Here is a 15,926-nt window from a genome sequence, read left to right on the forward strand (position 1 = left end):
GCTTTTGTAGCTGAAAGCTTGTCTTTTTTTCCCAGCTGCAAAATTAATTGGCTTAATGAAAGATTAGCTCTAAATGGTATCTACCAAAACCCAGTTTTTCGTCGATTAACAAATTACATATGTCTCTTTTTTAAAACTTTTTTTTATCCCTGGGCTGGATCCTGAAAAATAAATAGAGAAGTACGTGATATATAATTAAAAAAAGGAAACATCTTGTTGTGGTTAAACCCCAGCCAGCAATTAACTACAACACAGCCACTCACTCACTCTTCCCCCAGTGGGTAAAAGTGAGAACTTGTGTGTTGAGATAAAGACAGTTTAACAGGTAAAGGAAAAGCCATATGTGCAAGCACAAGGCATTCATTCACTGCTTCCCATCATCAGACAGGTGTTCAGCCATTTCCAGGAAAGCAGGGCTCCATCACGTGGGATGGTGACTTGGGATGTCAGATGCCATAAATCAAATGTCCTCCTCTCCTCCTCCTTCTCCCAGCTTGTGTTGCTGAGCACATCATATGGGCTGGGGTATCCCTTGTGTCGGTTGGGATCAGCTGTCCTGGCTGTGCCCCTTCCCAGCTCCTTGTGCACCCCAGCCTATGAGCTGATGGGGTGAGGTGAGAGGCAGAAAAGGCTTTGACACTATGTAAGCCCCGCTCAGGAGTAACAGAAACATCCCCATGTTATCACAGTGTTTAGGTCACAAATTCAAAACATAGCACCAAACCAACTTCTATCAAGAAAAGTAACTCTACTCCAGCCAAAGCCAGCACACCTGTCCTGTGTGTTTCCAAGCACTTAGTGTTTCCTCTATGAAGAACAGCTTGATCACTGAGCAAATTTTCAGAAAACTGGGAAGTACATGTGCATCATAAAGCTGTCATTCAGTATAGGATGTACTGGCTTTGTAGGTTAACAGTAGAAGTGACCAGGAAATTCTCATTATCTAAGTTTGTTAATTTTTATAAGAATTTTTTTCTAAATTTTTTGATTTCAGCAGAACTTTTATTAGGAATTTCTGGTTAATAATTAGCAAAGAGTGAGGTGAGATTACCCCTGATCAGGAAACAGACTTGGTTAGGGATGCTCAAGGTGCTAAAGCATCTCTTGGCTGATTTGGGTAAAGACCCTGACCATCTTTCCTTTATGATATTGAGGTGTATGAGATGTAGGTTTAAATTTTGCAGCCAGTCAATATTTAGATATTTGTGCAAAGCAGACTCTCAGTCCTTTCTGTAAAAATATCTTATTAGAGATCCACCCAGGAATAGCTTTCTGCTTCCTGACTGGAGCCTCATTAGGGTTGTCTGAAGATGAGGAGTAAGAGTTTGAACTCACTGGCTGAGGCTTTTTTATCACACCTCTAAATATTCTAGTAAGACCTTCTTCTTCTCCCTGCCCTCACCATCACACCATATTCTCTTGCTTGTGATTACAAATCTTCAGCGTTCTCCCAGTGTTAGAGGAGAATGTTTAAGTCGTTGAGTTTTGCAGAATGTGACAATGCTTCCCACCTCATTGTGACACATTTCTGTGCCACAGTGTCACATAATTGCATACTATGTTTTCCCTTGTTTCTGGGAAAGAGCACATTCTTCTCTTTCTTTCTACTTATTGTTGACAAGCATCTCTTGAACATGCTGAATTTTTTCTTGGTGTTCAAGAAGTTAAAGTAATTTCCCCGGTTTAACCTATTTAGAATTTAAATCCTGGAGGTTAAGGAGGACTTGACTATGGAAGTGTTATGTTAGGTGTCTAGGTGCCTCACCTGTGTTGCAGAACCCACAGTTCTAATTTAAGCATTTAGACTTCTTGAATAAATTATGGGATGAGTTATATATCTGATTATGGTAGGTACAGAGTACAGTATCTGCAGTATGAATAGCCTAAATCAGGCAACCAAAACCAAATGGACAAATTCATATTGGAATCTTTAACATTGTAGCTTGATGAATCAAGCTCTGTCTTGCAAAGATGAGTATGGAAATCCTTTTATTTAAAAAGCATGCCACAATTTAATCCTTTCTTCCAAAATCTTGGTAGTAGCAATGGCTGCCTCCTTTTGATCTAAAATGTAGGGTTAGAATACAGGTCTTGGCTGAAGTTTCTTTTCCTGACTGAGAATGTTAAAGATGCTCATCCCCCACTTCCTTTGGAATGGTAAGATGATAACCATTTAAGGTAATTGGGAGTATTGCTATTCAGGTCTTTCTGTTGTTATGTCTTCTTCCAATTAGAATAAGAAGCTGTGCTCTCTTTAATATTTTCTGTCAGGCCTACTGAATCTTTAAATATTTTATGCAAAATGGAAAAGCTTCAACAGAGAGAGATGAAAAGAGCTGCCTGCAGCAAGGTTCCCAAACTCACCAGTACAGCAGTAGGTACATTGCATTATCCTGAGACTGCAACAGCAGGAGTGCTTTGTGAACCAAATACGAGGAACTTCTCCATCATTGGCTGTAGTCATACTGTAGGTTGGAAGCTCATCTAACCCATCTACCAAGGTGTGTGACATGTGAATTTGAGCCCTGGTAGGTGGAGGGAATGATTGAATCATGTTCATCTACTTAGAGATGTAAATTTTGGGCTACTGAATGAAGGTCAAACTCTGTCCCTGTGTAGAACCTGGTTAATGAACTTTAAATTGGCCCATGGAAGTAATACAGGCAGAGGAACACCTGGTGTAAGAGGTTGTGTTTGCACCGTGCCCTTTTAGGATTTATGTTTGAGGTGAGCCTAAAGGTGCTTAGCTCTGTCAAGAGAAAAGTATGTTGGACATAACCAGCAGGACTAGAGAAGTGTGCTCACAAAAATATCTCTGCGATTTGCAGGTGTAGTTGTAATTTGTAGTGAGGCTTCAAGAAAAGCTTTTGTTACTTGAATGTAAGAGGGAATCCTCAAGATCTGAGTGATAAACTTCAAGCAAAGTACAGGTTCATCATAATTGCTTTGCCTTTAATTATGTTACTGATGTTAAACTGTTTAAGAAAAGCATGATTGGTACTTATTCGGTAGAGTACGACATAAGAAAGCTCAGTGGTATTAAAAGTAATTTTATGTGTTTATTTGTAGAGAAGCCTATTTCAGTGTTATTTTTCAGGTTTTCTTGAGGTCTCCAATCGGGTCTTAGACACAGGATTAAGCATCAGTTGCTAGTATTGCATGAGCCTGGAAAATATTTTGCCTTTCCAGAAAAATCACCATTTTAAAAGTGAAGTCTAAGAAATAAAAGAGAAGCTAGTAAGACTTGTGTTCTCCTTCAGAGGGAAAAGGACATTTTCTTTGAAATTATATAGAAGACAAGCAACTAAAAAAAGTAGTTAAGATGCCAGCTAAGAAAAGGTATTGTTCTATCATTGTGAGAATCATAAAATCTTTCAGAAAGCAAAGAACCCATTTTGCATACATTCTGCATGTTGGAAAAGAGTGGGTGTGAAAAGCATAGAATAACTTTTCTGTGGTGTATTTTCCAGTTACCTTTCACATAATGAAGTTTGTTCTCAACTGAGCAGTGATTCAGAGAACAGTGATAGTTATTCATAAGCTCGATGCTAACCTTTCCTCTCACCCCACCTCTTCATTTTCCTGGGTAAACTGAATTGAATATTTTTGTGGGGTGCTCCAAATTCCAAATTCCCTTGTCTTTACTTAACAGACTGTTGGATACCAATAAATCCTGTTTGTCACTGGTAATAATTTTTTTCACACATCATGTGTTGAATCTTATAATAGGTTTTGATTCATTGACCCAGAAGTTCCATGGAGACTTTTCAAGCTTTGGGAGAAATAATTTCTGTGGGTCTGAGATACAGTTTTTGCCTATGTAACATGAAATGACATTTCACAGCAGATCAAATGATAAAAATACAAGAATTTAGTTGTGGTGATTTGGTCCATTGATGTTTATAAATAACCCAAGTTTGATTCCGAGACAACATTGAGTAGAGGAAGTAATTTCATTTAGTAGATAATGTGGTTGTTCAGAAGAAGCTTTTTTCTTGCTTGGGAGAAAGGAAATGCTGAAGTGGCAGTATGTGGAGAGGCAGGTGGAAGCATGTGGGAATTTGTTTGTTAGCTGGAGGAACAACACACAGCTGGGCTGTGAATAAGTAGGGCTTCTCAAATACAAATGGAATTAACTCGTGTGGAATTGTAAAGTTTATTTAGTGGAGTTATTGTTAATTTTAACAAAATTTGAGTGCATTCTCTCACTACTGCTGTCGTTGTCCTACTGGCTTTATTGCTGTTGGACAGGTACAGACGAGGCAAACCTTTAAATGACTGCAGCAGGGTTTCTCTTACAGCTCAATTGACACACATTAATTGAACAGATGTAGTAGTTTTGATTGCCTACCTGTAGTGCCTCAGTTATAAGGCTTGAAGGTTGTTCTGACATTCTCACTTTGACTGTAGTTTGGATAAATGACAATAACTGAAAGTTGAGATCTTTAATTAAAAAAAAAAAGTGATTTCTAAAAACAGTCTTAAAATCTATGTTGATTCTCTTCAGATATTTTTTTATCTCTTACTTGAATATAAATCTGAGCATCCACAATATACCTTTTAGAACAGAGTAATTGCTTACTCCCTCACTTAATATACTGTGCTGTGTTGTCACACTGATTCTACAACATGAAGTGTAGTTTTTGATTTACTGGATTAGTAACTGCCAAGTATTGTGTTACTGAAATCAAAGAAAAGACCAATACACCAACCACAGAGCTGTGTATTTAAGCTGATTTCAGTTTATGCTGATACCATAAAGGATGGTTCCATTTTCTTCTCGGCCAGCTCCTTCCACCCCTACTTTGCACCACCAGGATCAGCACTGATGTAGTCACACTGTCATGTGGACCTGAGATCTGGCTGGAAAGACATTTAGTTTGGTTTTGATGGGGCTGATTTTCAACCAGGTGAAACTTTGGGCCAGTTGTCAGTGATAGCCACCTAAGGAAGGACAAGTGGTTGGACTGTTCCTTTTAGTGGCAGTGTGGACTTATGTCAACTGGATGTGTAACAGCACCTTTGGTTTTGAAAAGCTCTTCTTAGGCCAGAACACAAAAGGAGAGGAAGTACTCGGACTGAAGTACTGACTTTTTTAAAGAAAATGGGATTGGACTCCCTTTATGCACAATTCTATACAACCAAACTAACCTTTTATGTTTCTAAAACAGATTAAGTGTAGGTTACTGTGTTACAAATACTATCTGCTGTCTTTTTGTAGAATCACTGAGTGGTTGAGATTGGAAGGGATCTCTGGAGGTCAGCTTGTCCAACCCCTCTGCTCAAGCAGGGTCATCTAGAGCCTGTTGCCAGGGGCCATTTCCAGACATCTTTTTAACATCTTCAAAGCATTTCACATAAGAATTTTGATAAATGTATTTTTGAAGTAATACTTAAACCCAAATCTTTTTACACCTCCTCTTTTTTTACAAGTATTTGAGTTGAATCAAGTATTTGGATTTATATAAAACTTATTAATTTGGCACCATTATAGACCTGAACAGTGTATCACTGTGTCAAGCTTGATAATAGATTATAACCTATACTAACTAGTACTTTAGTGAATGTGGGAAGCTGCTGTATTGCAGACACTGATTTTTGCAATATAAAGATAGACCCCAAGGATCAGTCCATCTGACTGTTCACATTCAGACTAAATTGTAAGCGTGTCTGCCTCACTTAAGGGAGTAGAGATGTATTACTTGGTGTGCATCTCATTCCTGGTAATCAAATCTTTGTTCAGTGTGTTTGTACTTCTCTGTTATTATCTTGATGCTTCTGTCTTGCAGAGGAGAAAAAGCATGTTTATTGAAATAGGAAGTGAGGACATTTTTCTAGACAAACTGTGCTTCTCTTGTATTGTCCCACTATATTATCCCATTATATTACCCTGCTGTATTCACAGTCATTGAGACAGGATCTATTGCTATTTCCTGCATCTGACCCTTCTCCCCAGCCAGCATATATCCAGTTTTCTGTAGTTGTAGCTCTTCCTGACATGCTGAAATTTCTTCTGTAAGTTAACTGGGAAATTTGTACTATGTGTAGTGTTAGTACTGAAGACCTTGGCAGCCTTCATGGCTGGTTACATTTTATTAGAGAGTATGTAAATTCTAATAGCCACGTGTCCCTTTGCTTTGTCAAGATAGTAATTCTAGTCTAGGACTTTTATGCAAAATTCTTCTATAGGGTAGGTGAACATTTGGAAAAAAGAAGTATTTTAAGACCTCAGCTTACTGACAAATGCCTGCTGACATTTCCCATTTGAAATAGTGACTCACTCAAGTTGATGGAAGTGGTAGAGTCACTCGAATAAGAATCTTCTAAGCGTTAAACAACTTCTGCCAGGCATAGAAGGAGGGAATTGAAATTTCTGTAGTATCACCCACTTCTACCTTAATTCTGCTTTAAAAAAAGTAATATTGGTCTGTTGGTGCTGTGGTTACCTTTTGGTTGGTAGTTCAGGAGGACTGATGTGGCTCATACTGGTCTATTTATTTCTTCAGTGGAGGGAATCCTCTGATTTTATTTATTTATTTGTTCTTTCAGCATATGCAGATGACTATCCAGGCTCTCCAGGATGAGCTTCGGATCCAGCGAGACCTGAACCAGCTGTTCCAGCAGGACAGCAGCACTAGAACCAGCGAGCCCTTTGTGGCAGAGCTGACAGAGGAAAACTTCCAACGGCTTCATGCAGAGCACGAGCGCCAGGCCAAGGAGCTCTTCCTGCTACGTAAAACCTTGGAAGAGATGGAACTGCGCATTGAGACACAGAAACAGACCTTAAATGCGCGGGACGAGTCCATCAAAAAGCTTCTGGAGATGCTGCAGAGTAAAGGTCTGTCAGCAAAAGCCACCGAGGAGGATCATGAGCGAACGAGGCGGTTGGCTGAGGCAGAGATGCACGTGCACCACTTGGAAAGCCTTCTTGAACAGAAGGAAAAAGAAAACAACATGCTGAGAGAGGTAAGTGACAGAGCTCAGGTCAACTCTGTCTCCTCTCCATTTGACAGTTGTAAGGAAAGAATCTTCCATCCTCTCTATAAGGTGGACAGAATTTGTGGCTATTTTAAAATTTCTTTATGGCTTCCTTGCATGTCCCTTTTGGAATTTGTGTTGTAGGCCTCACTTTCCCTGTAGTCTCCATAGGAAGCTCTGGAGTTGAGTTGTCACACTGCCTGTAAAATGAATTTGTCTGTTCTGTTGTAGTTTGAGAGAAAGTAGCTACCTGTATTTAGGTGAGAGCTGAGAGAAATCTTTGCAAGAATAATGGATGATTGCTCTACAGTTTCCATGGAAACAGTCATCTTGCTGTGAAGGGTATTTGATAAAACTATTAGCTGCCCTGGATGCACAGCCAAAAAAAAGATTACTTAAAGGGACACTGCTGCACACATAGTAACCCCTTCTCACCCTCCCTCTGAAAACAGAAAAGAAAAACCATTGTTATATCTGTATTGTGCCTTAAAGGAGTACAACGGCAGGCATTCTTCACTCTTAATCATTCAAAGCTAATTATAATAAAATATAGGCTATATATAATGCAAATATCTTAGGAAAATAAAGAAAAGAAAATAAATGAGTTATTGTGTAGCCAACATAATTAAATTTCTTGATATTATTAAATGCCATTTTCCTCTTGTACTTTACTCTTGCTTTTGCCTCATAAAGTGTTGTACTATTAATTTCTATAAGTGATTCAGCAAGGTTGTGCAGGGGCATAGGTATGTGAATATGTGTATTCACTAATGATAAGATTTTATGTGAAGATTATTTTACACGCATCTGAGGTTTGAAGGCATGAATTGGTGGCTACACATGTATGTGTGTTATGTGTGTGAATTTAGTGACCTGTTTTGCACACTGAGTGTAACTTCATGGTTCAGCATTTTTTTTGAAAGCCCTACACATACACAGGATTTAAGCCCCTTCTCTAAGAAACCAGGAAAGCAAGGCCTGGCACAGAGGTTTTTGAGATAAGTGTTTGCAGCAAATAAATACTTCTTAATACCTCTTATTCATATGTTTTCCATGGCCTGACCCATTGAAGTTGTGCTGTTGCAAGCATTTATATAAGAAAGCTGGAGCCCATTGCATTTCTGAGCCAGATTTAGGCCAGATTTATTTTTTTAGAGCAGTAATCTCTTGAGTGTCTGGAGTGAAGATAATATGATTCCAGAGTTTCTACACTACAGTTTTTCCTTTATTTAGCAACCAATGATAATTCTGTTCCAATTCTTGTAACTATTTCAGGAAGAGCCTCACATGGCTTCCATTTGTTTCGGCTCTAAGTCCAGCAACATAAATGAAAAGCTGGCAGGAGCTGTGTAATTTTTTAGGAATGCGGTTACGTTTGTTCCTTCTGCTGATGAGTAGATGTTGAGAGATAGGAATTCTTGTTTCATTCACACATATTTGGAAATCATCAGTCATTTAAATCCTAGTCTTTATTGTAAAAGGTTTCCTAGAGATGACTAGGGCAGAGGTAGAGATGACTTACTGACTTTTAAAGTGCAAATGCTGTTTATCAAGTATTTTAAAATTAACTACTCCTTGCTGCTCACCTGGCTCTAATTCACTGAGAAGTATGAGCTGGGTATAGTGTAATTTGTAGCTCAAGCCATTGTTATGGTGTGGGATCTAGCCTTGAAGCTGTGCACCCCAGTAGCCTTGGAAACACGGTGCTGTGCCCAGAGATGCCAAATTAGCCCCTTATGGAACTGTGTGACAACAGGAAGGGTTTTGTTAGTACCTGTGTGTTGTCCTTGAGCTTGAGCTAGGCTGAGCTAAGTGACCTCAGACCTAACTTCATGAAACTCAGGCCTTGGGGCTCCAGGAGGCTGGGGAAAATCAGAAGTTGCTGAACTGGAACTGACTGCATCTGACTTCCTCACCACCAAGTCGCTCTGCTCTGCAGGATCTTGTTCACTTTTGCTATCACTGTTCCACAGCTGGAAGTTGTCTCTTTGCAGAGCCTCTTAGATGTATCTGCATCACCCCCCTCCACCAACCTTCTATTATCTATTTACCTGTATTTCCATAGCTTCAGGTTATTTTAGTCCTTTGCTCCCCCAGACACTAACTATGGAATTTTTTGAGCTGCCTTGAAGAAATGAATTTACTTCCTTGATGGTTCTATATCTAGCATTCCCAGTATCTGGAAAGGCATGCTAAACACTTCTTTAAATACTTCTGTTAAAGGAAGCATTAGTATCTCAAAGGGATTTGCAAGTGCTTGGGAGGTCAGCGTTTATGTTTCATGTTCTAACACATTAGGAAAGTTGAGAAAAATTTAACAGCATTCATGACCATCTTAGCCAAAGCAAGGTCTGAGGTATCAGAATCCACTAGTACTGTTTCTGACTCTACAAGCATGTTAGATTTCTGGTAAAATATTTGTTGGGAATAATACTAAAGATTTACGTCTTAAAGTAAAAAGGTATCCCCTCAGTTTTTCAACTTTAAACCTACGTGTGATTCCAAGTGTGATGTTAAGACTCAAGGTCATAAGACAGCTTCTCAGGCAGACAGTGCAGTTACAGTGGTCAGCACTATGACCTTGAAAATGAAATGTGAATTGATTGGTTTCTTCAGCTTTTGCTGTTACTGTTATTGTACTCATTTTGCACTCATTTCCTAAGGAGAATAAATTCTAAGAGAAGCCAGAGCTGTGGTTCTGATAAGATTATAACCAAGGAATAGCTGTACCAGTTCAAGCCAACAGTCCCTTTAGTCCTGCATTGTTTCACATAATGGCCACGTGCAGACACACAGGGAAGGGGAAGAAAAAGGTCAGCATGATACTTCCCTGTAAAGCTGTCCCATCCTCCTGATTATTTACAGAGGAGGGTTTTCTTGAACTTTTTCTAACTTGTTAATTTTGCATCCTCCATGGATCTGCCATCCAGGTACGCAGTCAGTGTCTTCTTGAGCCCATGTGAACTTGTGCAGCTGTAGAATTATTTGCTAAGTGCTTCTACAGCCCTGCTCTCTGTTGCAGGAAGAACCTGCCTTATTTCTTTTGAGTTTAAACCTGTCTCCCAGTAGCTTCGTTGTCAGCCTCTTGCACTGGCACTGGAACACACAGTGAACAGGTAATCACTACCAAAACTGCGTGCTCACAATTATAAATTGTCCTGTCCGTTCCAAGTTCTCTCTTCTTCCAGGCTGAAAAGTCCTCTGCTACTTGATTGTTCCTCATGTAAAAGACATTGCGTATTTTTGCTCATCTCCCAGAGCACTGTCTCAATCTCCCGTATCCAGATTATGAAATGGATTCTTCTGCAGCTAGTGAGAGGTATCTCCATAAGCAATTTGACTCTTTTGGGCTTTTCCCAAATGTCCTGAATTCTGGAGATTCTCAAAAAGTCTTTCCAGGAAAGATCCTCTGTGTAGCATAGGATAGCAGCTTGCTGATACAGGGGACAGTCTCTCAGCGTAGGATTGGCAGCTTGCTGATACAGAGGGCAGTCTCTCATTAACACAAAATAATGAAAAATTAAATGTCTCATTGAACATTGGAACACAGACATGGATCTGGATGTCCTGACTTCAGCAGATAACAGTGTGGCTGCATCACATTCCTCTACCCTAGAAAACAAGCTTAAGCTTCACAGTTTATAAAAAGATGGCTTCTATTTTGAATACCCCTTCTTCAACCTTAGTGACAATTCTTCATCTTATTGTTGGTATTCTAAACTTAACTTTCAGAAACAAAATTATTATCATACTGGCAAGAAATACTTGATGATATCCAGCAGCTGGACTTTAGCTTCCAGAATAGCTCCCAAGCTGCATTAACTGCTCCTCATTGTTCCTGACTCGCCTGTTGCAGAATTATCAGTGATGGCTGTGACAGCACATGGCTCTAAAGATAATAAAGCTTACTGTGCTCTTTTTGACAACCTCCCTGCTCCCCCCTCCCCAAAATGCTAGATGCACTGAGTAGAAATACATTTTTCTCAGCTACACAGATTAAGAGACCAAATATCAGTGCAACTTATGGCAGATTATGATGCGATTGCATCCATACTTGGTGTTCTAAACACTTGGAGTTCTGTGAGCAAACTAAGATTTGTAAGGACAGTCCAACAAGGATGTAAGAACAGATGGCTGAGCACAACCATTACTTGGAAACAGAAGGAAGGCTATTTATCTCGAAGGTTTGTTTCTTCAGAAGTCAGTTCTAGGCTCAAGATTTGCATGCTACAGTGGTGTGGAACAAGGCGAGAAACAACAGAGGCTTTACACTGACAAAAAGCTGTTTGGCAGTAAATTACAGTGTTTGACTTCTTTAACTTATTTTTTTTTTACTTATTGGGCGCATTCAAACAAATGGATTTTTATTACAACTGAGTGCAAAACTGAATGAAGGAGTTAGGGCTGTAGTGCTCAACAAATAAAGGGTGGTTTTGTATGTAAAACAGTCACTGTAATGGGTTGTTCATGAGGGCACTCATTCACAATGAGCTTAAGGAAAGAGGCTATGGCAGAAAAAGCTATTATTTCTTTTCTTCAGTGCTTGTTGAGATGGTGACTCCACAAAGTCCTGTTTGTGAAGTGCATCACAGATATCCAGTATGGCCTTACGGCAGGAACCGATCCCTCTGTGTAGCGATCTTGGATCGAACAGTGCCTGCTCTATTCTGGGAACTGGCACTGAATTTCTCTGAGCACCCTCTATTCCTTCTCCACTTGGTAGCAGTCTGTCAGAGCAGTGAGCAGGCACTCTGGGCTCTAACACACGTGTGTTTAGCTTTAGGTTATCAAAACTTGATACCGTGGGGGCCAAACAGCAGCAGCAGGATGGAGCTCATTGAGCAGGGATGGATGTGCTGTCTAAACATACCATTGGAGCCCCGCTGGACTGTGCCGGGGAAGAGAAAGGTTGTTTCCCTTATCTGACCAGATTTTAATGAACTGTGACGAGTTTTGCAAACAAGTTATTTTTCCATGGGTGTGTTAAAATTCTTTTACCCTTTTCTCTGCATCATCTTCTTGACTTTTTAGAAAAGCATGGCAGGGGGAAGTGACTTAAATCGAGATAATTTAAATAGTTATGTCTCTGTTACACTAGCTTGATTGGTTGGCAAGTAGTTTTAAAACATACAGAGCTTTTGTAGGTTAAAATTTGAGAAAATGGACTATTGGAGCTTGAGAGCCTGCATAATTTATTCTTTATACATTTTACTTCTTTAATGCCATTGTAGTTTGGAATTTTTATGTGTCACTTTACAAAAGAATGACAGTTAAAAATGTTTAAACACATATAATATTGTTTTCATTGTTCCTCAGTTCAGAGATTCGTAGCTTGATACTTCTTCAGAAGTTTAAAAATTAGGGTGAAAAATAACATATTTGTTTTCTGTTTTTCCAAACTACCAAAAAATCTTAAACACTTTCTGATTATTGTATAGAAAATTTCCAATTTTTTTTATAATAATTCAATACTGTGTTGGTATTAAGTGAATGGGAAAAAATCAGAACTGCAGTCATCTGTCAGGATGGTTTTTTTGTTTTATAATTATGGTCTCATCAAAGTGAAATAGTCTGTAAAACATCAGTAGGTTTATTCATCTGTTTTTTCTGGCACGGGGGTTAAATTGTGGAGATTTAATTCTTTAATCTATTTCAAAACTCCTTTTTCTATATGAATGTGCTAGTCTTCAAAGAGATTTTCTTTTTTCCTTTTTTTTCTCATATAGCATAATTTCTTACTATTTCATTTTAGCACTTCCATCCCCTTCAGAAGAGATTTTTAAAACTATGTGAAACAATGCATAAATCTTGCTGGGGGTTAGAGGTTTAAAATGTTTAAATTTTAATGTCTTTTGATGTTTTGTTATATTAGAAGATTTTCTTCGTCAGTATGTATTACATGATTTGCTTTGTTTACAAATTACATCTTTGGTGTACTTTCCTTGGAGATTTTAGTATTATCCTGGACTTTTCTTCAGTAGTAGTGAAATTTGTGGAATTTTATTTCTGCAAGTGTGAAACATTGCAGTAGAAGAAAAAAAAATTGAAAATACCATTAATAAGTTGGAAGCTAATTTAAGTACAAAATGAGTGCTTTTGCACCTTAAATAATCAGGAAGAGAAAAAAATTAAGACTAGCACATATGTAAATAAAGTTCTACATGATTAAGATTTTAATTTTTGGTTGACTTTTCTTTAGCTTTTGAATTCCCACTTCTGTGGTCAGATTTCAACACAATGACTTGCTGCTTAGAAGTAATAGGGTGGTTTGAATTGGTCTCTCTCATCTTATCTTGCCTTTAATGCTGAATTTTCAAGGGATTTTTCTTTTGTTTCTTGCTGATTGGAATAGCGAGATTAACTGGAAGCTGTGCTTTAATTTTCACTTTACTTGATGCCATTGTTAACAAACCTAAGTGTCTTAATATCTGAAGGTTTCAATTGGATTTAGAAATAATCATCTGAATGGATTAATAAAATTGCAAAGCAGAGAGATGAGTTTCTTTAGCCAGAGGTAATTGGGCTTCCAAGCAACTGGCACCCCCCATTATGGATGTGCTTGCAATTTTCAGTACATCTTACAAAGTTATGCTCTTTATTAGTACAGTCAGGTTTTTTTTCAGGGAATTATGTTGATTGGGTTTGCAAATGCAGGAAATGACAAGTGGAAAAATGCAGAAATAATTTCTGAAGGAACTACCACGATTACTACCTCCAAACTTGTTTAACTCTAACATTTTAGTAGCAAAACTCCAATAGCAATGAAATAAATTATACAGAGCTCTTATTATAAATTCTTTTTTCAGTTCATTTTTATGTGTTGCTGAAAGAGAAGTTAAAATTACTGGTATCGAGCACTTTTTGAAAAATACTCGTAAAAAATCTTGAAACTAAACAACTGTAACACTATTCAGTCACTTTCTGGCCCCAGGTAGTAAAGATATTTATATAAATGAGTCATGCAGATTGAAGGGCTCTCCCACAGGTTATTTCATGCAACCTTCTGCTCAAATGAGCAATTTCAAGCCATGGGGATTCCACAACCTCTCTGGACACCTGGTCCAGCATTTGGTTGCTCTCCTGGTAAAATCTTTTTCGTATTAGCAAGTCTAAATTTTCTGTGCTTTGACTTTTTTGCCTGTTGCCTATCATCCTTCCACTTCTGAAAAGACTTTTGTTTCCATCATCTCTACAGCTTCCAGTTAGTTAGTTCTAGAGAGCATCAAGTTTCCCTCCAAGCCTTCTTTTCTTTTCAACTAAACAAACACAGTTTTTTCACCCCCTCTCCTTGCATCGTATGTTCCAGCCCCAGCCACCCTGGTGCCTGTCTGTCAGACTCCCTTCAGCTTTTCAATGCCTTCCTTGTGCTGGGGAGCCCAGAATTGGGCACAGTGCTCCAGCAGTGCTCTCACAAGAGCTGCACAGAGAGAATTATCTGCTTCCCATCTCCTGGTTGTGTACTTTTGCTAATACAGCCCAGGATGAAGTTGGGCTGTTTTGTTTTTTGGGTTTGGGTTGTTTTTTTACATCAAGGGCGCACTGCTTTCTCCCGGTTCACGTCTTCCCCAAATTTCATGCGATCTGTAAACCTGCAGAAGGTGCAATCCATCCCACCCTTCGGATCATTAATGAAGGCACTGAACAGTATCAACTCTGAGGGTTGTCAGTAGTAAGCAGCTGCCCACTGGACCTCACAGTGCTCACCAGACTTTGAGCCTGACAGTCCAGCTGATTTTCCACCCATTTTATTAACCACTTATCCAGTCTGTGTCTCACAAATTTGCCTCCAAGGATGTTTGGAGGCCATGCCAAAGGCCCTAAGTCAAGACATGGAACACCCATTGCTCATCCCTTACACACACAACCAGGTACTTCACTGCAGAAGAAAATCAGGTTAGTCAGATATGATTTGTCCTTCTGCACAATTAAAGATCTATTTTATCTTATATATCTATTAAATAATTTTTAAAATTAGCAATGATGTTAAGTCAGTTAATTCTGAACTGATGGATGTTCCTGAATTTTTCCTTTAGTTGTAACATTTGCGTTTCATTGTAATTAATTGGAACTAGGTTGCTAAAATCTAGGTAGACAGAAAAGCTGTCAGAGAAACTAAACTTTAGGTACAAAAGATAAAACATTGATTTAGTAAGGCCTGGACTACATGTTGGAGAATAAAACCAAATAGTTTTTAGTCAACTAAAACTCTCCAGTCCACTGAATGATACAAAGCTCCATCACAGAACATCATGTTTGATGATATTCAGACATGGGTAGGCCAGTTAGGATTAAAAAAAAGTCAGAATTACAACTGTGCTTTTAATTATACATTTTTTTCACAGTTTTTTGAAAAAGAAATTATGTATGAAATAATGTGTTTTTCTTACTCATATAGAATGTACTGCCTGATTATGTAAGTTTGGCAGGAAATGGAAGGCATGTCCTTTATTGCTTTGGAAACTGCTTATCTTGTGGCTACTGAGAGATAAGTTGCTGTGTTTTCAAGCAGATAACCTACACCACTATAAAAACATAATTGCTTGAAAGTGCACCTTCACATTTGTTCTAAATCCCGTGCAAAATCAGATGCAGGAAATAGTAATGAATGATATGACCAGGTTATGAAGGAAGAAAAGGTTCAGACCAAATTCCTACTTTTATTTTTATGCACACATGTATAATTTATAGTGATTATACTGCTACCTATTGAGGACTCCTTCAATTCTAAACTATATTCTCTAATTTTGAGTTATTTTGGTATTTCTTGGTCAAGAAAAAAAACCTGTAGAATTTCTAATTCTTTATGGCACATTAAAATCACTTTATCTCAGCTACTTTCTTTATGTATTCAGTGTTCTCAGTGTGTTTGATCAGCTGTTCTATGTAATTATGCTCACCAGAAAATTACAGTATGGTTTCTCATGGAGTACTGTGCTACCTTGAAGACC

At 38.5% G+C, this 15,926-nt stretch overlaps 1 protein-coding gene across 9 annotated transcripts in view; it reads left to right on the forward strand.

The window, feature by feature from the left end:
• Positions 1 to 15,926, forward strand: part of ERC1 (ELKS/RAB6-interacting/CAST family member 1) — a 290,099-nt gene that overhangs the window by 56,653 nt on the left and 217,520 nt on the right. For all 9 annotated transcript variants that reach the window (XM_051784916.1, XM_051784921.1, XM_051784922.1 and 6 more), the window contains exon 3: positions 6,550 to 6,966. In XM_051784916.1, coding sequence (XP_051640876.1) covers positions 6,550 to 6,966 — 417 coding nt within the window. The remainder of the gene's footprint in view (positions 1 to 6,549; positions 6,967 to 15,926) is intronic.

Source organism: Manacus candei, unplaced genomic scaffold (assembly GCF_025592945.1).
Source record: "Manacus candei isolate 608988 ecotype Guabito, Panama unplaced genomic scaffold, ASM2559294v1 h1tg000018l, whole genome shotgun sequence".
NCBI classification, from domain to species: domain Eukaryota; kingdom Metazoa; phylum Chordata; class Aves; order Passeriformes; family Pipridae; genus Manacus; species Manacus candei.